General features: G+C 34.6%; 1 protein-coding gene across 5 annotated transcripts in view; it reads left to right on the plus strand.

Annotated features, from left to right (window-relative positions):
- FMN1 (formin 1) overlaps window positions 1-26,771 on the plus strand; it is a 176,481-nt gene that overhangs the window by 114,340 nt on the left and 35,370 nt on the right. For all 5 annotated transcript variants that reach the window (XM_036384216.2, XM_036384217.2, XM_054515198.1 and 2 more), the window contains 5 exons: window positions 568-697; window positions 2,101-2,247; window positions 5,533-5,592; window positions 7,573-7,693; window positions 18,902-18,994. In XM_036384216.2, the coding sequence (XP_036240109.1) occupies window positions 568-697; window positions 2,101-2,247; window positions 5,533-5,592; window positions 7,573-7,693; window positions 18,902-18,994 (551 nt within the window). The remainder of the gene's footprint in view (window positions 1-567; window positions 698-2,100; window positions 2,248-5,532; window positions 5,593-7,572; window positions 7,694-18,901; window positions 18,995-26,771) is intronic.

Consider the following 26,771-nt stretch of genomic DNA (forward strand, 5'->3'; position numbering starts at 1 on the left):
CTGAACAGTGACTGAAGGCAGATATGCTCTGCAAGTATTTTAGAGCTAAATACACAGCTAGGTGTATTCCCATGGAACATTCTGCTATATGATTAAAGGGTGGTGCAAATTAGAAAAGGAAAATTGATGCTAAGAATCAGAAGAAAGCTGTTGGCAGAAATTTTATATTATTAAATAAATTTGTAGGAATATATTAAGTTCTGTATTTCTGAGCACATTTTTAAGGGAAACAAGACTGCATAAGTTGGTATGTAGGTAGCGCTATGTAGATTTTCCTTTCTTTTCTTTCAAATGGATAATTTAATTTTGAGATTCCTCTGTTTATTACTGTGCAGCTATGATAGTTAATGGTTGATATGATACTGATTAATGTCTTGCCTTTTTCTTGACATTAATAAGATTTTTAATGCATTCTTACCATAAAGAATGTAACAAATATAAATTCTGACAGATTTGATTCAAAGGAAAGAATGCATGTATATTTCATGATAATGTAGGCTTTGATCCATTATGTACTCCACTGAGAAGAATTATAAAGATTCATTAATAGTCCTTTTTTCCCCACAGATTTCTGTATGAGTTGTCTCAAATCCCCAACTTCGCAGAGCGAGCTCAGTGTATTATCTTCCAGTCGGTTTTCTCTGAAGGGATAACGTCAGTGCACCGGAAGGTCGATATTGTGACTCGTGTTTCCAAGGTGAGTCCTCATGAAAGCCAAATTAAAACTTAAATGTGTCTTACTTAGAGTATTTAGGCTTCTTTTTTACCATAAATGAGGAACTTTGATATTGCTTACGGGCTTTTTAGGAAATAAATGTAGTAGTAAATTTTTAGTTGCTTAAAAGAAGGAAGAGGGAAGCAGGAAAGTGAATTGCATGTGATGCCCCATGGAGTATGTAGAAATTTATTTGTATTTAAATGGTAGATTTTTATTACTTTGCATAATGTAATAGATAATCTCCATAAACTAGGAATTAAATATAAGGCAAGCTTAGTACAGGACCTTGCAAACTGCCTTTTATTTGCATAGCACTGTTAATGCCAGTAGATGCTTGTCATGTTCATTATCTTATTACTGTCCCTTGGCATCTATTAATTTCTGGTAACCCTAATACAGCATAATTTTTACTATGGGGCAAAGCTCTACCTAATATCTACACACTATGAAAGACTAAGGACAAGATTTTTAAATTATAACAAATAAATTATGGAAAGTATAACAAAGTGAAAATTAGGAGAGAAATTAAATAGTGGCCTAAAGGTCTAACATCTTAACCAGAAAAGTAGTTAATTTTATTTTTTGGTCTAATTTGAAGATTAGTTCTTGACTAGCTTTGCTTTCACAGAGTACCCATGCTCTACCCCTTTGGGTAATAGAAATAGTTACTTGTTTCCTTCCTTTCTAAAGGAGGTATGAAAAATCAGTGTTGTATGAGATAGGGAAAGCCGTATTGCTTTCAGTTCACTTATGAGGAGTTCACACTGAAACTGATTTATCCAGTGTTTAAGGCTACATAGTTAAAAATTATGCCTGTGGCCTCAGATTGTCAACTGACAGATGTCTTCATATGTAACTGAAAATAATTCACTAGTTCTACCCTGTGTTTCTGGAACTCTTTTCTGATCTGAGGCACGTAATTAGTTAGTCCTTAGCTCTCTATGTCTGGATTAAGTATGGATCCAGGAATGTGAATTTTCAGATCCATGAGAAGCAGACTGGTGACAGCAAAAATAGCACATCCCCATTTAGCTGTGCATGATACAAACTCATGATAAACCACCTCCTTGTCTGTAAGATTTTTGAAGTCTTCTGAGAATGTTTAGAAATCTTCCATTAATCTTTTTGTCATTGACATAGTATTTGATGCCATATAATTTGTTTCATATGGATTACATTAAACATATTTATCTTACGGAGATGTAATGTAAAAAATGGTTCTTCTAACATTTTGATTATTGCACCAGCTTCAGCTTCCCTTACCTACCAAGGTAAAAACAGACAAGAAAAAAACTTTAGCAAAAATAAATTAAAAAATATTTTATATTAGCAATTAGAATTTTTATGTCAACCAAATTTACAGACTAGTATCCATTTTCCAGGCTTTGCTGAGCATGAAAAGTGTAAAGGAAATTTTGGGCTTGATTCTGGCTTTTGGAAATTATATGAACGGAGGGAATAGGACCCGAGGTCAAGCTGATGGATTTGGTTTGGAAATACTCCCCAAACTAAAGGATGTCAAAAGCAGAGTAAGTACTTATGTTTGGTTAAAGATAATTTTTCTGAAGTGATTTTTTTATTGTTCCTTCATCTGACAGAAGTAAATAATTTATTTCTTACTATTCTTCCTTGAAAAAACAAGGTGCTTTGTACAGTTTTCATTCTTTTTTTCTCCTAGCTTTTCACCTCCTTCTCTGGAACATGTGTGTGTTTCTTTAATATCTAATTTCTCCTGTTCAGTACTACTAGGATAATTACCTTATCTGAGAACTTCTGTGTGTCTCTTTTATTCGCAGGGACTTAATAGCAGTAGGGTAGAAAAAAGTGAGAGAGCACAGATTGCTTAGGTCTTACCCAGTAAATGTCCTCATTCTTTTTTCATGCTCTTAAATGAAGATTGTTCTGTGTAAATAAAAACTCTTTAAAAATCAGGTTTAAAATCAAAATATCCGTAATTGTTCATTTTAGTGTATATGCTAACAAATTATGTGTAAGGGATCAAAGAGATGTCACACCCAACAAGATACTTTCAGTATTTTTTTTTTAATTGTCAGTTAAATGGATGTAGGATGTGAAATTTGAGTGGCATGCGTGAGAAAATGCTCATAGATGGCAGTAAATTATTTTGTAAAAAATTGAGAAGCACTAGCTGGTTTTTGATTAGTCATGCTAGGATCAAAGTCAGGCTGAAAGGCTAGACACCTTCTGAGATGAGATTACTTTGTCTCTTATTTCTGTAGGGCAGAGCAGGAGGTGTTAGGGAATGTAGGCATTGGGAACACTGCTTGAAGTCATTCTTTGCCAGAACATCCCTAGATACCACATGGATATAGGAAGCAGCAAAGAATAGGAGATAATTTTCTGCTGATGTTGGTATAGACTTGGAGTGTGAGGAAAAAGCTTTCATGCTCTCCTACTTTTCTTGTGAGACGTGCTTTCTTGACTACAAGAGATGCAGATTTTAAGCTTTTGTTCCCTATTATGCTTCATGTACACAGGACTGCATTTGTGAGACAGGAAGTGTCAGCAAAACAGTTTATCTATGGAGCATTTTGTTTTACTTGTTTTACTTTTATCATCATTAACAAAGTTTAGAAACACATTTGATGAATTGTTCAGTGTTTTAATGAAAGCTTTTTCCAAAGGATTTGAGTCCTTTGTCTCCTAAAGACGTTGAGGTGCTGGAGCATGTCCAAAGATAAACAAAACTGGTAAAGAGTCTGGAGCACAAGTCTTACAAGGAGCAGCTGAGGAAGCTGGGGTAGTTTAGCAGAGGAAAGGAGGCTCAGGTGAAACCTTATCACTCTGCAGCTCCCTGAAAGGAGACTGTAACCAGCTGGGGGTGGATGTCTTCTCCTAAGTAACAAACAATAGGATGAGAGGAAGCAGCCTCAAGTTCTTTCACGGAAGTTTAGCTTGGATATTAGGAAAAATTTCTTCACTGAAAGGGTTATAAGGCATTGGAACAGGCTGCCCAGAGAGGTGGTGGAATCAACAACCCTGGAGGTGGCACTTAAGAATATAGTTAACTGATGGATTTGGCAGTGCTGGATTTTCAGTTGGACTCAATGATCTTAAAGGTATTTTCTGACTGAAATTATTCCGTGATTCTAATTCTTACTTTTGTCTTCACTGTGATGGTTCAGCTGTTCCATATAACCGCTTTTTTCCCCAGTCCTACTGCATGGACAAGACACAGTACAAACACAGCTTAACTAGAACCAGGCCAAGTTTCCCATTACTCAGGCGTTTGTTGGCTGGCTAGCTGCCTTGAAGAAAAATGTAAAACTCAGCTTTGCCTGACTTTTCTCAGTAGAACTGCTAGGCTTAGTGTCACTCTTTTATCTGCCTATAAACTTCATAGAATTTAATAATCTCTGGGACTTTCCAACGTGGCTGAATTTAGCAAGCTTGTTCCAAAATTATACATTATGAAAAGGAGTAACTGATATAAAATATAACTATGAAAGACTTGTTCCTTAGCAAAACAGGCTAAAAAACCACATTATTTACAGTTTCCTGGTAGCCAGAAAAATATGTTATTAGTTTAGATTAGCCTTCAAAATGCATGAAAACTCATAGGGTCCAGTTACTTCAGGGAGATGTGAAACCTCCGAGATAATTGGTAGTCTGTATTTGAAACGGAGAAGAATGCAGGGTCTTGTACACTTGAGCATTAAGGTATTCTTCCTTTGTCCTATTATTCCCTTCTCATGAGTTGCCAGCAAATACATCTTAACTGAGCTGAATTCCATGAGCTAAGGTAAAGAGCCACTGCTAAATACCTCTTATTTCACATAAAAGTCATTTATTGTCATATGAGCTTAGAAAGTTACTTTTTATAGAGATTTTTTTGACCTGTCAGTAATGGCTTCTAAAATGTTGGAATAGACTCTTAAACATGCAGGGTGGCTTTTCCTGCATGACAGCAGTGACTTACTTAGTTAAGAATTTTGCTGGTGTATGATACTAATAAAATATAATGTGCTGCAGACTCTCATATAGACAAGGCAGCTCTGTACAGGAAGTCAGACATTGTTCACATACAAATGTTTGTTCTGATACCTGTCAATATAAAATATGAAAACACGTCCAAAAAACTTCAAAGGCATTCCAGATATAATTCCCTATATCATGGTTCTTTTATATTACTGAATGTAATGTATAACTTTTCCTGAGTTCATCTGGCCCATGCTGACCCAATGACATGTAACAAAATAAAATACTGTTTACAGTTGTGTGCAGGAACATGGAAATGGTGATTCTATAAAGTGAGAATTAAAATTCATATTTATATGGTAACAGGGCATGAGGTATACTTCTTAGTTGAATGCTATCTGATTTCAAATTTAGAATAAAATATGTAAGGTATCTGTGCCTTTTTTGGATCTTCCTTATAGATGATAGAGACTATAGGAACCAAGAAATTCTTTTCACAGAATTGTATCTGAGGTGACTGTAATATTTAGTTGATACTATGTTGAAGAGTAGTATTATTGAATAATATTTTTATTTGAGTTAATATTATTATTCTGTAATGCCTTCTATTATTACATGAAAAGCTTCTCCCATGTATTCTTCTCGGCATGTATTTTTTCTGGTATTTAAAACTAAAATAAACTCTGAATCCAGTAGTGGTACGACAAAGTTGCTGTTGTAAAAAATCAAATGTTTTTGATCAGTAATGCTACGGCTAAAAGAGTATTATGAATCCTATTTCTCACAGCAATATAAAATAATAATTAATTTAATTTTAAATAGAGTACATTTGCACACTGAATCAGTGTTAATCATACATTTTTAATTTTTTCTAGGACAGTGGTATTAATCTTGTGGATTATGTTGTCATATACTACCTACGCCATTGTGATAAGGTAAAGGATTTGCTCTATCAGCCTCTCCAAAACTTAGTTTCTTTAAGAGATGGTGAAAGGGTTTGTAACAGCTTTATAGAAATCTGAACATAGTACATCAGATGGGAAAATAAAATCTATTTCTTAGGCATGAAACTTGCTATAAGTTTCAAGGTAAGACTAGAGAAAATTTTACCTTGGTTGTTGAGAGAACCACTGCAGGCAGTTAGCTGTGACTGTTGCAGACTGGACAGGTAGTCTCTCCAGCCCTGCCTTATTACATCTGGGTGGCTGAAACATTGTAAAATTTCTTCTGATGTCATGATATTGGAAGGCAGAAGCATGATTTCTCTCTTAGGACAAAAAATGCAAGGACAGGTTGGTATTTTAAGATAGGTGGGTCAGCTGATGGGGGTGAAGTTAGGGGTTAAAATGCTGCTGTAAGTTCCATTCTATTGTATATGATACTCCTCTCTACATGCATTTACATGTATTATATACATTAATATATTATATATATGTATTTTTGGGGGTTTGTTTGTTTGTTTGTTGGTTTTTTGTTTTGTTTTTGGTTTTTTTTGTTGGAATTTTTTGGCTTTTTTTTGTTATTGACAATAGCCAAACTTACTGAGTGGAAAATTTGAACTATTTTATTTTGAATGAAAATGTTGCTATTAAATTATTTTAACAATGATTTTCAACAATTTAAATTTTTTTTTTATTTTTTCTTCTTTTTTCTTTAAATTCTTACATAAGGTTGTTGCATTGATGAGTTAGTAGTCCTCAGATATATAGATCTGTATCAGTATTCTTTCTTTAAGTTTTTTGGGTTTGTTTGTTTCTCTTTCTTTTTTCTTGTGTTTTCTCTTGTTGGTATTTTTGTTGTTTGTTTTTTTTGGGGGGAACTGGGATTTCTATACTTTCTAATGAATTTATTAAAATATTTATTTAATAAAATATTTAATTAATTTAGTTAATATTTCTGCAAACTTCCTGCTATACTGTAATTTTACTTCAGGGAATTTTGTGAAACAAAAGAGTGTATCTTCCTTGGAGGAAATAAACACAGTGTAATTATCATCCATTGCACTTTCTCCACCAAAATGTTTATATCTTTATAATAAAAAATTATTCTTTCCCCATTCACTAAACGATTAGCTCTCCAACCTATGAGTTTTCCTTTATTACAGATTGAAATCCATGCAGGCATATGCATATTTCAAACTCAGCAATATATGCTTATACTCAGCAAAGTCATGTTAATACCATTTATACATACTTTACTTCCTAAAATTCCGCTGGAGATATTGCTTTGAACCGTGTAAAAGTTTTTTGTTGGTTGGTTGCTGGGTCTTTTTTTATTTTGTTTTGTTTTGTATGTGAGGGGGTTCCTATTGGCTTTGTTTGTTTATTTGTTTTACTTCTGATTGTTTTTTCTTGTTGTGCTAAAAATAAGGTATATAGTTAGGGGGTCCATGCAGGCTTTAACCCCTGTTATTTATTTAGCCACATAAGCATTCAACTGTGTATTTTTATCTGTGTGAAGTGCTTCAGGAAATATATGAATAGGGTTTCCAATTTATGCTTATAAAGTGTGTGTGTTTTTAATGAATTGTGAGTGAAACCACAAACGTTTGGCATAAGATCCCTTCTTGCATTAAAATGGGCATTCCTGTTATCTTTTTCTAAGAAACTTCTAATCCCTTATCTAAACCTTTATTAACATAAAATTGACTGAAATGTTCTGTGTTTAATGTTGTTTCAAAATTTAAATTGAGCACAGTTTGCTTTACAACATCTAAAAGGAAGTTTCAATACTCAGTATGGTTGATATTTAATCTTGAATGAGATGTTGTTTTAACAAGAATGATTTAAAAGATGTGATTTTTGTAATTTTATAACACTGTTGCATAGATGAGAAGTTTTTAAAAGCTACTTATTTCACTTTAAATGCATTCAATTTTCATAGAGGCTTGTTTGTTTGTTTGTTTGTTTGTTTAGGAAGCAGGAACAGACAAGAGTATTTTTCCTTTACCAGAACCACAGGATTTTTTCCAGGCCTCCCAAGTTAAATTTGAAGACCTAATAAAAGACTTAAGGAAACTGAGGAGAGATCTAGAAGGTAACTGGGAACTTTCACATTTGTTCTGCTAACAACAAAGTGCCATTTAAAATGTGATCTTTATGAGGTTTTCTTATTGCTAATTAGGTTTATAGTGTTGATTCATTTAGAGTTTTTACACTGTGGCACAAATTACTCACATAAATTAGAAAGAGAAAAAATTTAACTCATGACTTAATAAAAATGAAAGTAGAGATCCTGAAAAGTAATTTTCCCTTTTACAATCGAAAGGCCCCTAAAGAAATCTTTCTGAATATTCCTTCACTTATGTATGAATTTTTCTCTGGCTTCTCCAGAACTATGTGTTTAACTGTAGATATCTGTTAGCTCCATAACATAAATACTTTCTTCAGTACTTGTATAACAACAATTTAAAAGCTACAAGAAAGAGTTGAATACTATTAATGCAGAAATAAAACACAGCTTGCCAAGGCAGAGCAAAGGGAAATGGAAAGCTCCAGTTCAAAATATTTTCACCCTGGGACATAAAATAAACATTTAAAAATGTTTATTATAAAGAGGGGCTCAGAAACCCAACTCATCTATCAATTAAGGTACTGAGTGGAAATAAAGTAGGAAGGGTTGTGCTCTTAAATATTTCACACAGTTTCTTTTTTATTTTGTTCTACATGTAATTTTCTAAAACAAGTTCAAGAAATGATGACTGAATATTTTAAGCCTTTTCCTTGTTATAGAAAAGTTTCTACTTTACTAAGGGAGTTCTGTGTAAAAGATGGAGTTTAGGAAGAGAATCTGCATAAAAACATGTAAAAACTTTTACATTTAGATTTACATGTTTGCACCAGCCTAGAAGAGTCCTTTTATAATCAGAATTGAACAAGATAATTGTTTTCAAATTTTTTCAATGAAAGGTGCTGAAAACCATTACAAAATAGTTTATCCTTACATCTAGGAATTGCTGGATTAGGTCACTGCCATCCTTAGGATAATTCCAAAGGTTAATAGTGGGAGGAAAGTATCAGTTGTTGTTTGTTCGACCCAGGCATAAGTGAGTGCTCTATCTCCTCTCATCGCTTGGCCCTGTAAGCCCCTTGGCCTGCCCTCTTTTGGGCTAGTTTTTTGCAGAAACATGATCTGTGTTTGATCTTGTACTTTTTCAGCATGTAGTCCTGCTGTCATACATCTTAGTTGAGCAGGAGCTGCATTGAGGCTGGAGCATTCACATCATATTTGTTCTACATTACAAAGACACAAACAGCAAGTAGGAAAAGCTAAGCTCTTTTACTCTTAAAAACTTCAGCTTTCTTGTAATCACTGATTTCTGTCTTCTAAACCAAATTTTTGTAGGTATTTATAGCAAATCTAGAAAAATTGTTATCTTGAGGTTGTTTCTGTAATTCTTTGTAAAGGTGTGTGTTAAAGCCAGTCACAGCAATTAGCGCACAAAGTTAATGACAGCAAAGATGTGAAACAAAAAAGGTTGTGGGAATGTTTTCAGAATGTTGGTATTTTATCACTTAGAATATGCAACAGATTCTAACAAGCATTCCTGTGATTGTTTCTCTTACATTTAAACAAACAATCACATATATAAGAACTTATCTTTTTTTAAAGATTCCCTTTCAAATTTTTTTCTTCAGTTAATGCTCTAGTTAATTTTTAAATCAGAATTTTAATTGAAGAGGTTATAATTTTAACACGTACAACAAAGATTTGATGAGTCTCTGTAGTTTATTGTAGCCATTAAAAAGTTGTGGCTGCTGGCAGAATACCAGCGAAAGTCTAAAGCTGAAACAGATGTGAGTAGCAGAAAGCAAGTCCAGGGAAGCGTCGGGCCCAGCTATCCAGACAGGCGCGGCCCTTCAGATGTAAATAATTTGAACAATATTAACTGGGGCTGCCTGTGTTATAGGGTACATTGGATTTGTTTCACAGTTTGTTGGCTAAGGTAGTCTTGAGCAGATTACCTTGGAAGTAGGATGAGACAAAGGCAATAAATGGGAGAGAGGTTTTCATCGTGTCATTAGGTAATGAACTAATTTTCCTGCTAGTGACTTCCCTTTTTTATGAGATTGGTAAGAAATTATTTTAAAAAAGAAGCATATCACTTCTTGCAACTGAAATGGAAATTTTGATAGTTACTTTTCATATTATTTGTCATTTAGTATTTAAAAAAATATTTGACTAGTTTATCAAGGCATTCATTTATGTTTCTAACATGGACATTAACATAGGAAAGATGGAATTATCACGACTGTCATGTCTTATAAACCTTGTGGTATAAACCTCTGGTTTGAAATACCTAGACACTGTGGAACCAAAAGTTCAAATCTAGATGGAGTACAAACCCTTTTATCCTTTTCAGATAAACAGATTGAGTTCCGTACAATTTGCTATTTTTAAATCTTTCAGATTAGACTTTAAAGGTACAGGCTAACTTTACTCTGAAGGGATTAGACTGAAGTTAGATTCAGGAATTCAAAAAGGTTTTTGGAGAACCTTAATCCAACAGGTTTTTAAAACATATTCCAGAACAATCTTTTTAATCATAGGTGTTTTAGGTTAAAAAGAATGAGAAACGAAAATATGCATTTAATATAGGCTTTTAAGGGGAAAGAAGTGAATATTGGATGGTAAGATGAAAATTTTAGTGAAATCTGGTTCCACTCTTATATCCAACTAGAAAGAAATGTCTGTAAACTCAGGTTTTCACTCCAGGTCTGTTGGTGTATTTCCAAGGCTTTCAAATATTACCTAGTATCATAAGCAGATACATTTATTCATTTAACTCATGCTAGCTTTGCTAGCTTTGCTAGCTTTCAGTTAATGTAGAGTTATGGAAAGAAATGGTTTTACTTTGCTTCAGTTTGTAAGACTTCTTATTCCTTGTCTAGGGCAGGGAATGATTCCCACATTTTTCTTTCCCTGTGACCAAACACGATTTACCTTCTAATTTGAACAATGCCACTTGGTATTCTTGAAATTGGTATTCTTCTGGAATAAACACAGAATGTTTTAAATACATCATCATACGAAGATACTCAGAAAGAAAGCCACTTTACCAAAGTTTGATAGACTAGTATAAGTTTTACCATGAATCCTTTTATTAATCTGTGTCTGAAGTTGAACAATTTTAATTAGTTGCCCTGTAGATTGTTTCCATCTGTCATACTCTTCCTCTTCTTTGTAATACAGTACATAAAATTTTAAAATTTTGTGCTGCTCTGTTCCTCAAAATAAAGCAATATGAGATGCCTCCTGTAATATTCTGTGATGTTCATTGTAACTTTTTTTCTATTCTTGACAAATGAAACAGCAAAACTATTGAATTGTCAAAAATGGAAACCAAGGTAGGCCCATACTAAGGATTTTGAAAAGTCTCTTCTTTTTCTCATAATTAATTAAATTTAATATGAGAGAGATTGTAACATTCTGATTCCATTGAAAATCCACATATCCTTTACTTTCCCCTCCTTTCATGGCCACCCGTAGAAATAGTGCTTGCAATTTTCATACTAATATTTTTTCAGTACTGTATATAAGTTTTAAATTTTATTAACTTAATTGTGTGTGTGAGTATATATGTAGGTGTTTGCAAACACATATGTGACCAAAAAAAATCTAAAATAAAAAGACAATTGCTATACAATTGCCAGTTTGAGACAGAAGACGTGGTTTTATATTGGGCACCTCTTAACCTAGTTGTTGACAGATCTGTACCTTTCATAGTAAGTATGTAACCTCAACTTTTCCCCATTTACATGGGAGAGCTTCACCAAAACTTAAGTTTATGACAACTCCATTTTATAAAATTGCATAATCCTTATGAAAAGATTAAAAGGGAAGTAAATCTATGCAAGAAAAGTTGAGAAATTACAATGTTGTGTTGGCCATTTTCACACTGGTTTTTATGCAGAAGCATTACAGATATCTTAAAATGATAGAGAAGCGCAGTTTGGTAGGTTGGAATGTACATCTGGAGGTCCTGTGGTCCAGAGCCTTTGAGCAAAAGTAACTTTGTATTTAGATCAGGCTGTACAGGGACAAAGTCATCTCAATTTTGGATCTAAGGATGGAAATGGCAGCACGTCTCTGGGCACCTGCTCCAGTGCTTTATTTCCATCTTGAGTACTTTTCTTTATCCCATGTGAGAATTTTTTGTGCTGCAACTTGTGACTATTGCTCAATTTTCTTTAGATGTGCATTCCTGAAAAAGTCTGGCTCTGCCTTCTCTCTAGTTTTTCCTTAGATAGTTGACATGAAAATCTAGATCTGCAGCCCGCTTTCTCTAAACAGGACTGAACATACCTGGCTTCTCCTGCCTCTTCTTCAGGTGCTTCATTTAATTTTCATTCCTAAATGTCATGAGAATATAAATAGTTTTTTCAGGTATTAATATATATTTATATAGTATAAAATATATTCTTGTTCATAGAAACAGGTCCAGTGGACTGGATGTGACTAACAAACACCATGCCAGTCGTGTCACTCTCTTAACACGGTCTCTCAGCATGGCTGATTAGACCAGACTAAACTGCTGCATATACACTGCTCTCATTCAGTGCTTCTTCAGGTAGCTGCGTATCACATTCTATTGCAAAGCATGGAAGAGAATTAAGAAATAAGAAATGGATGGAAGTTGAAAAGGGTCACTCATTTGCCATGCTTTCAGCAACTGTTACTTTAAATAGAGTCAAGGAGGAAACTGCAAAAAGAAAAATAATCAGTTCATGCAGACTAAAACTCTGATTTTCCAGATTTAAAGTACTGAAAAACATCTAGATTTATCAAGGATTAGAAGGGAATATATTTATCAATAGGAAAACATATAAAGGCAGAAAAGTTTTGTTGATAATATTCCAAGAAGTTAATTTAAAATTCCTAAATATTTTTTCCCATCAGAGTCCTCAAACTGAGTGAAAAAGTTTTGCAACAAAATGTCCCCTAATTAACTATAGCCTGGTTTTGTTCTAGAGATTAATTGATTTGATGGCTTATAATTTATTTAGGTGGAATTATAGATTTAGTTCATACATAATACAGCCTATGGTAAAGTCTATTCTATGGACTAGAGTTTTAGTGAAATTATGATACAGTAATAATCCATAGTGCAGGGATTACAGTGTTGAGGGGTCTATTGTTTGATTTGCTTGATAGACAGTAAGTTTACTGGATCACATCAAGAAAATTCTAAGCATTATACCAATTTTGAGTATTAACTTTCTAAATAATTTGTAGAATCAAAAGTTATGTGTTGATAAAAGGTGGTTGCTTATTTATTAGGAGAATAGTATTCCAAAAAGTATCAGACATACTCTTCTAAAATATTTTCAACCAATTGAAGCCTTAGTCTAATTTAAATTAAATGTTTTAAGTCAATTTAAAAGAGGGGCTTTCTCTTCCCAGCAGGAGCAGAGAAGTTGTATGATAATTTACAGGACATACATAATTTAATTCTCATTGTTGCTTATATGGTCTTTAAAATTGTGGAAGTGCAAGCAAATAGAAATTTGAACTGGGTGGTGGAATATGAGGAGCCAAATAGGTATATGTGTTGTTTCTCTGGGCAATAGCATAAAAGAAGCATATTGTTTTGTATGTGGTTTCACTGTTTTTGCACAGTCCAATATTTACATTATCTGTTTTGAGGCAACGCAAAATCGTGTAAGGAAAAGAGCAAAGCAAATAGTCTTTTGCCTCAGCAGGATGAAACATATTTCACTTTGATTTAGAAAGATCCAACACAGGCATTTAAAATGCGTTTTCTATATCTACATTGGATTTGACTTTACAATAAAACTAACTTTTTGACAGTGTTCCACTGGTAATGTTCATATGTGAATACATTTAGTATAAATTTTTCTAGGTAGATAATTTCTTAAAATTTCGTTAGATTTTTAAGTTTTGATAAAAAGAATAATATGCAATGGTTTAAATGGTTTAAGCACTCAAATATATAATAGAGAAGAAAAGCAATTATGTTTTTGAAGACTTTATTCCCTGAAAGCAGATGTCTGCATGTGTGCTCAAAGGCACAGGGAGAAGGCTTTCAGTTGGTTAAACAATGGCATACTGTTAACTTTTTTAGTATATTTTTTCCTTTGGCTGAAGAATTCTCGAAATGTCTTGTTAAAATCAATCTGCAAATGCTAAGATTCTAAAATTAATCTGGGAAATACCTCACTTATGATTTTCTGTGCACTTTTTTGTGTGCCCTTTTAAATAAATAAATAAATACATGTGTGTTTCTTAAGCATTAGTTACACAACTATGAAGGATACATCTGGGGGGCAGGTAGTGTACATCTGGGAATGGGAGGAATACTGTCCCTATCAATGTGTATGATGGATCATGAATTATGTAGTTTGGAGAGTGGTAAGTACTGGTGTTGGGAGGAACTGTGACTTCATGTTTGTGGACCTCATCAGCTTTTCCTCTTTGTGGAGGTATGCAGTAAGAGACAGGACAGATTTCTGCTAGAATTGAGACAGTCACATATCAAAGATTGAAACTGCATTTCTTCAAACTGTGGGGTGCAAATTAGTAGTCGTGGGGCTAATAGGCACTTTGTGAAATGTTCCTGCTAATATTGCTGGTACTTTATGAATTTACATGATTTTAAATCTAAGCTGAATGCTCAGCTGAACCAAACTTCACCAACTTGGTGGAAAAATTAATTAGATCCAACTTTATGATCTGTCTTGCACATAAAATCAGAGATCCAGCAATAGAGAGCAAAACAGATCACTTCTCTGGCTTTTACAGTTTCAGCTCATAAACTGTTTCAGCCATTGCCCAATTCTCTTATGTCTGATCCCTTATTCAGTACAATAAGTGATAAAATGTTTGAAAGGTCTTTTTCTTTCTTAGCACAGTAAAAATCTTAGCTCATCTGATGAAAATATTATTCTTGCTTCTTAAAAATATTGTCTCCCTCTCAATTACCCACACAAGACTCTTCAGTTTTAAAATATTCTCTTTTTTTGTACTGTTCAGAGCGAAGGGAAATGTTTCAGTTTCTCAGCAGATTCTGCTAGCTCACAGTTCTACACTCTTGACAGATCTTAATGATGTGTGGAGTTCTGTATGTTTGGATCTTGAGACTTAAAAAGTTTCTACTAATCATGGGTACTGGAATCACTTAAAGGAATCTTTCAAAGGCTTGACTGGAAAATTACGAGGCTTTAGTCATTATAATCATTTATATGTACTGTTCTGTCCCTTGCAGTGTGCTTCTCTGCTGAAGGGTGCCCTGAATGTAAACTACTATTTCAGAAGGAGTACATTAAGCAGAGGCTCGGATATGTTGCTATGGTGTGAAAAATATTTAGTTTTACTAGCAGTCTTTTTCATTTTTCTAAATGTATTCCTGGGAAACAATTTTAACAGAAAGGTTTTTAAATTATTTGTATAATATGTTGGTGTCCTTTCACCAAATAAGGAGCTAAAAGAATTTTAGAACAGTTGAAACTAAGATTGGCCTGGAAGTTCCTCTGTATGCCATCACTAACTCTAAATGTTCAAAAATGTTGTTGAAATTATAACAAGAAAAGCTCCCTCAAAAGACAAAGGTGGAACATCTGATCAAACTTGTGCGAATTGTCAAGATGTCTGACTCATTCAGAGCAGGTGAACTTTTTAAACTCTTTTGTATGCCACTAATTCAATTATCTCATTTTCCACATCTTAGGATGTGTCACTGAAATGTTTTTTCCATCTCATTTATATGTGGTAGCTAGAGCACCTAAACAGGTGTTTCTGTGTGTCATGAGGAAATGTGTTGCAGAGACTGACTTTTGACTTATTATGTTCTATCATCTGGACTATTTTTTTAAGAAAAAGGAATCATTAATTTGTGAAGAAAATAACTTTATATAGAAGCATTTATTCTTCTTTATATAGAATATTTCTTCTTTTAAATTAGCTGAGAATATCTTCACAGAACAGTAGCTATACAAGCAATTAGTAGGTTAGAATGGTGTATTCAGTTTTATGTGTGCTAACACTTTTTTGCATTAAATTGTTGGCTTTCATTTAAGGCAGCAGAGACTGAGCTTGAGAACAGAGTGCTACCACAGTCTGATGCCCATTTATGCTTTTCTCAGATAGTTTTGTCTCAGAGAATTTCCCGCTCCACAGCATTTCCATCTCTGCTTTATTCACAGGCGTCTGTATTAGTCAGCCGTGCTCTGGCTTTGGTGGTAGTGCTTGAACATTTGTGTGTTCCTATTATTGGCATGTACTGATGATCAATATGGGTCCAAAAGGGCAAATAAAATACTGTCTCTGAAACTTTTCTGAGTCAGTAGCAGCATAGCCTCTTGCAGTTGGAAGTTAAAATTCTTACCACACTCCCACAGAATCAAGATGAATCTCTTGCCTTTTGTACATTATTTAAAATTCTGTCTGAAAAGAAACTTACATGCAAGTTTGTACAGAAATGCAAAAGCTGTAGATAGTGCAAAAGGCATTCAATTAATTCCATGTGAACAGCTCCAGCGAGTAGGTACCAAGTGCATGTAATAACAGGAGACTATAACCAGATCCTGCAGTGGTGTCCAATGGGTAAACATGCGTCTACACCAGTAACTATTTGTTTAACTTGCAAAGTTGTTTCCAAACAAGAAAATAATAAAGTAATACCAAAGGAACTAAATCGTGAGAAAATGATATAGCACTTGCTGAACAATATAAATTTATGAAATTTGTCAGAGGTTTATTAGGATTTAATTTGGGCGTATAGATCCCAGTAGCGTAACACGTTTGTGTGCTGTAAAAGATCATGGATTCTCTTGCACAGAAATTTGGGATTATTTAGCCCTACACTGAATTCATTTGTAGTATTATTTCAATTGCTCTTGGAAACAGAAAAGGCAAGGGCTCTAAAAAAGAGTTGTCAAATAGTAATCCTTCTGTCAAAGACATGCTTGCATTGTAGCTGAGTGGAAGAGCGAGCCTAGCAGTGTAACCTGCCATGCTCTGAACAGACACGAGCAGGGCAGCTCCAGCAGCTTTCACAGAGGCATAACTCATAGGGGATAGTGTCACTGACAGGTTTATAGGAATTCATGGTGTTGATACTTGGTTTTGCTGTCAGACTGATTCCTGTAAATGCTACTGATGGGTTCTGGTGAGTAAATAGTTAGTAATTTACTGTTATCAACTTTAAACTATTTCTGGTTTTGCGTTTACTTTTAAAATGGTGCTTAAAAAATTCCAAATTGTGTCTGATTGACACAGAAATGCTCTTTACATGAAAGTTTGTTTATGAGCCATGATTCTTTTGACAGATTTACAAGTGTCTGTGGAGTTTTAAGACTATTGCCCAATAGGCATTAAGTGAGAGACATTCTATTTTGTAAATATTTTCACTTATATTGGGGATTTTTAAAGAACTTTTTGAGCCAAGTACTGCATTAAATCTGAAGACAGTGGCAAACTGATAATCAGCAGTTTCCAGCTTTGTTTTAATGTTTTGCTAATGCTTTCCATTTCTGTGGCCAAGATTTGTAGTGGGTGAAGCATGATGTACATCCAACAATTTGTAAGGGCTTTCAAATTCTTTTGCACACTTGTATTTTCCTTTTTTTTTTCTGCAATAGCTCATTTAGAAATAAACAATTTTCAAAATAGCATATTACATTCAATTCCACTAACATACAGCTCATACCCAGGAGAAGAACCAAAAGTTTATTACATTAGTGGAGAATCTGCATCTGTTTGAACTCAGTAATGCTGAAACAGGTTTTTCATTTTCTCAAATGATTATTTTGGAATGGTGAGAGGAGAATTGTCTGTATGGTGTGATAGCTGTCAGCTTCCTCAGAATTCCCTCAGATTCCTCAGAATTTCAGAAAGACATTTTTTCAGAAAGAAGCTTTTTATTATGTATTTAAAAGAGGGAATATGATGTGTTTAAATCACCACTCCATTCTGCCTACTTTCTGGCATACAAACAAATATCCATTAACTCTGCTCTGAATCATTTGAAAGATTTGTCATATGCTACCGGATACAAGACCATAGATTAAAGATAAACTTAGACTGTAGCCCAGGCCATTTTACACAACCTGCAGTTTGAGTCGTGGAGGGTTGCTAAATTAAAATATAGTCTTGGGTGGGAATGGGCATTTTGCTGTAAGAATTGACGAAATGTATTTCTGCTCTCAATTAATTGAAAATCTGTGATTGTTTTCAGTACGTCCTGGTGGTCCAAGGGTTTATAAGCATAATACTACTTGCATAGTAAAATGCATCTATTTTCAACCTTCCCTTGACTTTTTACACTACATTGCAAATTTAAATAATGGAACATTTTAATTACACAGGCTCAACTTCCATTTCGACAGTTTTACATTAAATTTTGTTTAATGGTGCTAGCAATATGGTGTGGATACAGTTCAGGCAGTCAAACTGTAAGTCTCTGGTTTAACTTCAAAATAACTTTCCATCTAAATGTTGCTTCTTGGAAATGAAAAATTGTAGAAGAAAACTCTTGTACTGATTCATAAATTCAGTTGCTAAATGGAAAGTAATTTCATTTTGATTTCTGCCTTCTGTCATCTTTAATGTGGAACCCTGGAATGCACTAAGTTTATTAGAAGTTCTAGGCCTGTTAAAATTCATTAACAAATGAAATTAAGTTTTTCAGAAATTGCCACGGCATTGGTTCTTAAAATAGCAGATAGATTAAATAGTAAACAAATTCCACTTAAATGTAAGTTCACTTTCTTACATACTTCAGCTGTTCCATATGATGGTCTGGGGATCGAATACTCAAGTAATGCTGAATTTCTGCATCTGTTTCAGGAAAAATAGTTGAGTATGGGATGCCTGACATTGATTGATTAAAATCAATTCAGATACAAAGGATGCTCCACTCACCACAGAAACAGACCTTAAAGCTTTCAATATACCATTATATTTACCATTTAAATATACCATATACCATAGAATTAGTGTGTGAGGCAAGCTGTGTTATTAGCAAGCCCTAGCACACTGCGGGAGTTTTAGAACAAATTCCTTACTAAAGACAAATTCTACTCTTTAAACACATATAGAATTTTTTATTTAGTATGCTTGACTAGCATTTGTATTTCTTATTTTAGTGTAATTGCTGGATTCCTTAGTGCTTATTTATAACCTCTAAAGTAAATTCAGGTGAGTATTTAGATGTAGGCTCCTATGGTGCTGAAATCTACTTTTGGTACATTTCTTCTGTCATAAATATGTCTCATCTTTTTGTAGCCTCTGAAAAGCAGATGAAGTTAGTTTGCAGAGAGTCTTCTGAAGAACATCTCCAGCCCTTCAAGGAGAAATTAGAGGAATTCTTTCAGAAAGGTAACCACATCTGAAAAAAAAATCTTACTGCCGAATAGTGTAGTGGTTTATAAAGTTATGTGTAATGTAAGCTACATTAAATATCTGTTTCCTCTGAAAATTCCTGTGGATTACGTTCCTAATGGGCCTAATATATATTCATATATGTCGATATATGTTATACAGATCTTCGACATCACTTGTCAAAGCTAATCACTCCCTTGATCTCACCCATTTCCCACTGGTTATTTTGTGCTTTGTTCTTTATTATTATTTGTAGGCAAAATGAAAAATATATTAATCACAGACGAAATTTATCAGAGGGAATATAAAGCTTCAAAGACTTAAAAAAGACAAGAGTGAAAGATACTCTTTTAGAGAAAGTCCACATATATACATGTCATCTTTTCTCCCTAGTGTGGGCTCATGAACTGACTTAGTCATATTTAAAGATTTTTGTCTTGCGTGAGACAGAAAAAAGCATTAAAAAAGTGATTTACCAGGTTAGAGTCTGGAGGCAGTGGGTGAAAACCAAGGTGCAATTTGGTGCTCAACTGAAGATAATGTAAATGCAGGTTGCTGTTGAAAACAGCAGTCCTGCTCCTCTTCCTGTTTCTCATACTGTGTTCCCCATCACCTGCTTCTGCCAGCACCATTGCTTCTGTGGTTGTGGAAAATATATGCAGGAAGAGATTTTCCCCCCTCTCCTTGTAGGAGTACAATCTTCTTGGATAAACAAAAAAAATCTGTATTTTTGACAGAGATATTAGAATTGTTAAGAATTTCATTGTATTTCTCATAGAAATGGTGAACAGTTTAACAATTTTCTATCTGAGAAGTCAGTTAAACTATCTGAATCTGCTCATCCAGACAGAATATTAGTGATCATTCAGCTTATTGTAGTAATTTATTGATTAGCTTAATCCTTTTTACGAAGGTTGTCCTAATGTCTTTTTAATAACTTTGTTTCATTAGGCGGTCTTGTGTAAATACTTTGACAATTGAAAACAGGTTGTTTCAAAAGTAGCAGTTAAATTATACTGGTAAATAAGCTGATATTCTCCTTTACCATTCTCCCAGGCCATGGTGCAAGTGTATTTGGACAGTATTTAAGCAGCAAATTCCTCCTCACAGAATTTTTAAAACAAAGAATGTAATGGAAATCTTAATGTCACTCCAGGACAGTTTCATTGTCTTTTTAATGTATTAATTGGAAGTTTTCACTTACAGTTTAACAATAATATCAAGATTGAATTAGTACTAAATATCCAAAATATTGTAATAATCAATTTTGCCCAGGTCTTGCCAGGACCCTGACCAAATGGTGTCTTCCACAAGGGTATCACAGATTCTGTAATTCTTGCTGCATCCTGGATCTCACAAGGACTCTCGTGGTGTGTGCAGTTGGCAGCTTAGCACCACTCAGCTGTTTGCTTGCTGCCCCTCCATGGACAAGGAGAGGGTGGAAGGTTGAATGAAAGAAAACTAGTAAATTTAAATACAGACATTTTAATAGGGAAAGCAAAAGCTGTGTGAACAAGCAATGCAAAATATGGAATTCAATCAACTCCTTCCCATCAGTGAGCAAGTGTTCAGCTATTTCTTAGAATCATTAAGGCTGGAAAAGACTTCTTAGAAATTATCAAGTCCAGCCATTAACCTAGCATTGCCAGTTCTACCACTAAACCATGTTCCTATGCACAACATCAACAGTCTTTTTGAACTCTTCCAGGGATGGTTATTCCCCTACTCTCCTGGGTAGCCTGTATCAGTACTTGATAACCCTTTCAGTAATGTTTCCCAACATCCAGTGTGAACCTCCCCTGACACATCTGTCCTGTCACTTGTTACCCTAGAGAAGAGACTGACCCCCTATGCTCTCTGGGAGTTGTAAAGGGTGATAAGGCCTCTCCTGAGCCTCCCTTTGCCCAGGCTAAACACCCCCAACTCCCTCAGCTGCTGCTTGTTGGACTTGTGCTCCAGACCCTTCCCCAACTCCGCTGCCCTTCTCTAGACACTCCATCACCTCAAGGTCTCTCTTGTGTGAGGGGCTTAAAGCTGAACGTGGGATTCAAGGTGTGGCCTCACCAGTGCCAAGTACAGTGTGTTTTATCACTTCCCTAATCCTGTTGGCCACAGTATTTCTAAGTTCCATTTAGAACACACATTTCTAAATTTCACGTTACCAGGAAAGCACTATTTCATCACACATAACCCTGCTTAGGAAGACAAGCATCAAAACTCTGAATTTCTCCCCTGCTTCCTCCTCCTTTTCCCAGATTTTTTTCTGAGCATTATGTTCTGTGGTATGAGTTATCCCTTTGATTGATTTGGCTTGGCCCCTCCCAACTTCTTGTTCATCCCCAGCCTACTTTCTGTAAATCAGCATTAGAAATAGAGAAGGCCTGAATGCTGTGCAGGACTGTTCAGCAACAGCTAAAACATGGATGTGTTATCAACACTCTTTTGGTCACAAATCCAATTTGCAGCACCATAGGAGTTCCTGTGAAGTTACCTCCACACCAGCCAAAACCAGCAGAAGGAATAGCAAATCATATCAACACAGTCTTAAAAAATAAAGACAACCCAGTACCTGGTTTCTCCTGCAGTACTGAGCTACCCTTTTTATCATACTCCACTTTCTTATGCATGGAATATTATAAAAGTACCCAGTTGATATTGGAAGAAGAGTAGTTCTGCTTTAGATAAAATTGCAATCGAATTGTGCATTATCATTTCAAATAGAAAAACATCCTCTTCTAAATATTTTCCTTGTTTATGCCTATTGATGTGAAAATTGAGATATATTTATCTTTGTCAGTGTGACAGAAAATTTTATCCTTATGTATGTGAATAATGTATATATTTTTTTAAAAAAAGAGAGAGAGAATACATTCCTGCAGCTGTCCTAGGACAGTAAGTTCTATATATTACATTTATTGGGACACTTTTTAGTGAGCTCTTTTGTATACTAGAGGAGAAAAACCACCTGGATTACTCACTTGTCCACTTTTTCTCATGTTCTCTTGTTCTTCTTTTGCTTTATAATTTTATGCTTTATGGTATCTAATCAGACACACCTAATTTTATATCATTTACTTCTCATCTTTTGACATCTTAATTCTACCTTTTTCTGAGATGAATTTTCAGTAGGTTGTCAGATTCTACAATGATTGACTCTATTTTTCTGTCAGTCACATGATTGATTTGAATCTTTATAATGGTGCATGGTACTTTCTGGGGCATTAGAATGGAAATCTTTTAGAATTCCACATTAAAGATAGGGAAAAATAACACAGAAATCCATCTTGATTAATGGCACTAGAATAGGTGTTGGACAAATGTCAAGGTCAGAGGTGTGTGCAAACTCAGCTGCTTCTCTGAAATTAGCTGATAATACTGAGCATCCAATAAGCATCTGTTTCAGTTTTGTTTGTTTAAGAAAGAGTTGTGGCTGCTTTAGCAAACATAAGAAAAAATTGTCTGTTATCTTTCTGCCAGCTCACAGGAAGTATTCAAAACTCAGATGCTTTTCTGAACCTTGTGGCTTGAAAATAGGGCTGGAACTCATAGATATTGAGGTTTTTCCCACATGCGCAATTCCCATAATTTCTAGCCAATATGAATTTGGAAATACTGTAAGGAAAAAAAATCCTGGTTTGCTTGTACTGAAGTGTTTACATTTCCTAATTATAATTAATACCAATTAAATCTAATACTTGCTGTGTTGTAACAAAAAACACTGAGAGTGTTATGGAGACTGACATTCTAAAATGCTAGAGGGGATAAACTGTACTTCTGCTGATGTCAGTGCTGGTTTGTATAACTGCATGTAATGTAGCCCAGTGCCTTCAGCAGGGAATTAGGTGCCAGAAGCTTTGGGTTCTATTCCCAGTTTAGCTACTTTATATGTGATGGTAGCAGTTGGTTAATATCCTTTTCAGAGAGTGCCCCTCTTTCCTGATACAAAGAATGTTAAATAATGATTCTTGCTAGTTTTTGTAGTGAAAGATAATCTTTGTCAAGTACTTAGTGAATCCCACATTAAAGACATCTTGTGTAAACTATCTTAATGCTTCACTAGCTGTATTTGATATGCCTATGCTTTTTGGAAAAGGTTTAGATTATTCACAAAGTTGAAATAATCTTTAGTAAATCTAATTATGTGCAACAATTATATTAGTTTTCCTATAGTATGGAGAACTACCGATTATTATAAATTAGTATTCACTTACTGTATTTCCATTGAAATTACCATGTGGGGTGGTTAAAAATATGTTCATAATTATTTTCCTTTTCAATTGCTATGATATGCAAGAAGGTCTTTGAAAGTATGAAATTATTGTATGGTCTGGAATGCTCTTTAGTTCATTAAATTCTTGCTCAGAATTTCTTAGAAGAAAACTCCTCTTTTGATATGAAACTATCTCTCACCAAAAAAAAATCAGAATACTTAGATGACTATGAGAAAGAAGCAAACTACTCTATTTTGAAAAGGAGAAAAAACAATTTTTGTTACTGCAACTGTGCAGCTCACTAGAAGGGCTATTAACCATTGGTGTTTTCCGTAGTGTTTCTTATTCTCCTTGTGCATTCCCTCAAGAATAATACAAACGAGAAAGTAAATGACATACAGGAGTAGGTGACTAATGTTAATTAAATTTATTTCTTATTTAGCCACCTGACTATTTCATCTTGTTTGTCCATTCTAGTAAGTGTAGAAATAAATAGCACACATTCATGCAAGATCTTGCAAAATATGTTTCCAAATTCTTCTTCATTGGGTCCAGGTCAGAAAGCATGCAAAAACTTTAATCTGGGCTTGGGTTCCTCCCTCATGAACTGGAATGTGAAAATGATGTCTTTGTAGCAGTTAGCATAGGAAAAGCATATCTGCTTCTCTTAATTTCTCTGAGAATAAAGCATCTTGATGATGAAGACTCTGCTACTACAGGAATTCATTTAATTTAGAGCAGAGTCAGGGAAGTGAGTAGTCTGATGTCGAAACAGAACAGTTTTTGAATTTCATTAGTAGTGGAAAGTAAAGCTATTTGGGAAAGGTGCATGATACACTGATGTGACCAAGGTAACAAGCAAGATAGAGAAGGAGTGATTTGTAAAATAGAGTCATCTATTGAGATTAATCCCAAAGAAAAAGAAATTGTCCTTTGTTTAGAATTCTAGCCTAACGTTTGGGAAACACTGGTTAGATTAATTGCTTTGCTATAACTGCTGTGTGTTGTATACTATATAAAAGGTCAATATTGTGCTATCTATGGGACTATGCAATAGAAAAAACAGTCGTAGACCAAACTAGTCACCACAGCATTATGTCAGGAGCTAGTGAGTTTTTCATACAAGCTTAGCAACATATGAAAACAGTCCAGAAATCCACTTTTAACTGCTGAGTGATTTCATCTTAGTAATTTTAGCCACGCTGCAGTAGCTACCTGGGCATGCATCCAGTCCAAAGCACTTTCAAATGGATTTCTGGTATAGAACAGGAATTTTGAGCCACATTTCCTTATCTGCCTGTTGATGTGCACCACAGAGGATTATTGAGGTAGTCCATTGGGAAAGAAGATAAGAAATAAATTCTATTAAGAAGGCCATGAAGGCTGGAGCTGAGTTGGGGCTGTTCAGCCAGGAGAAGAGAAAGCTCTGGGGACACTTTACAGCATCTAAATCTGCCTTCCAGTATCTAAATCTAGAGCTGGAGAGGGCCTTCTCACGAGGATATGTAGAGATAGGGAGAATGGCTTGAAACTGAAAAAAATGTAGGTTTAGATTAGATAATAAGAGAGAAATTCTTCACAGTAAAGTTGGTGAGGCACAGGAACAGTTTGCCCAGAGAAACTGTGATTTGCCCCATTCCTGGAAGTGTTCAAGGCCAGGTTGGATGGGGCTCTGAGCACTTGGTTTACTTGTTCCAGCCAGCCCATGGCAGCAGAGTTGGAACTAGATGTCCTTTAGGGCCCCATCCAACCCAAACCATTCTATGAGTCGATGGTAAATGAAAGCAGCTGGCCAACTTTGAATTTCTTTTTCATCATTTCCTACTAGTTCCTCAATATGTAAATATTCTCTCCAAGATGTTGTTCTTGTGCTATAGGTGCTCATACATGGTGAATTATGCTTCTCATCTAGTAGCATCTATTGTATTAACCCTGGAAAAGCAACCTTGTATTAGTTTATAGCCCCATACATATTTTGGGTGTAGGAGGATAATAGAATAGTTTATTATACTACAGGAAAAAACTATTTCCATTCAAAATTGCTGCTTTTCTCTCAAAGCAGTCTATGAAGTATAAAGCATGATGTAAATATCATTTAGCAGTAGTGAATCAGAAGTCAAGAACACTCCAAGGCACCATTTTTCCAAGATAAAAGAATACTTCTTTTTTCTCTCTTACTGTCATCAGGACATACCTTTATACATCTTACTACAGTCAAAGATTAGGAAGAAAATTGCATTGTCACTTATTTTCTTTCATAGTGTGACAATATTATATTGTTTTTAAGACAGATACAGAGATTATCTTTTAAGTTGTTACTCAAAGCAGTTACCTGGTAAAGCTTGTCTGTAATGACATCTCAAAATATCAGAAACCTCTGGGAGCTATTTAAAATTCTTGATTCTCTGCAATAAAATTACAGCTTTTCTCTCCAAGAACATTAACAGAAATAAAGAGAAATGTTCTAAAATTGTATATGAAATTATCACATACTTGTCTTCCCACTTGTGTTATATTCCTCTGCTCTAAAATACATGTCAGATTATGGTACTTATGTTGCATTTTATTTGTTAAGCTCTTGAATGTTTTAATGCTGAACAAGTGAAGTAAGACAATCAAGAATCATTTTTAAGAACAGTGTTACATTTCAGTAACAGCTGTCTGTTAAAATACCATGTGTACATAACAGCAGAAGAGCAATAGCATTTGCAAGGATCTTACAATTGACCAGATTTTTCTTACCTGCAAGTGTGAAGCTGCTTCTGTCAGCTAAAAAATTTATCTCTGAACAGATAACCATTCCTACAAAGCATGAGACTCTTCCAGTTTGTGTAACTATCCACTCTGCATATCAAATACTGCTTCTTCCTCTTGTGAATAAAATGTACAGATATGAAGACTTCTAACTTCAAAGCTTTATTTCTGTTCTACTTATCATAACTTCTTTTTCATTTCATTTGTTTTCACTGAGATGTTTTATTATCTCTGCCACACATATGCATTTCTCACATTAAACAGTGTAGGAGGATATTTATGTCCAGTGTCAAAAATGAAAAATATGTCATACTTCCTTGCAGTGATAATGTTTGCTTAAAACTTTTTATGGTTCCCAGCAATGACATTACAGACCAGGCAAAGTTTGTGTTCAGATCTGGAATGCTGTTTTATATGCCAGGAGCAGAATTACTTTAATCTTTCAAACTTTGTGATAGATATAACTGTTTTCATCACTCAAAAGATTGTCATACTTAAACAGATGAAAGAGTGATTTACATAAATTGGCATGAGTCTGCAAAGTACAGAACCTTACTGCTGGGTACTCTGAGATCACATAGTTAGACAATAGCTCCAGTCCATAAGACACCTAATAAGTTGTCCTGGAATGTGATTGCATCCATATGCCTCCTAAGTAATGCAATATTGACAATGAACTGATTCAAAGAACAAGAATTTGCTCTGAAGTGAGTATTTTCTCTGACACTACTAGAAGAACTATCAACATCAAAGTCCTGAAAATTGGTGTTGATTACAGCTATGACTTTTCAGGAAACTTTCAATTTATT

This window comes from Molothrus ater, chromosome 6 (assembly GCF_012460135.2).
Source record: "Molothrus ater isolate BHLD 08-10-18 breed brown headed cowbird chromosome 6, BPBGC_Mater_1.1, whole genome shotgun sequence".
Taxonomy (NCBI): domain Eukaryota; kingdom Metazoa; phylum Chordata; class Aves; order Passeriformes; family Icteridae; genus Molothrus; species Molothrus ater.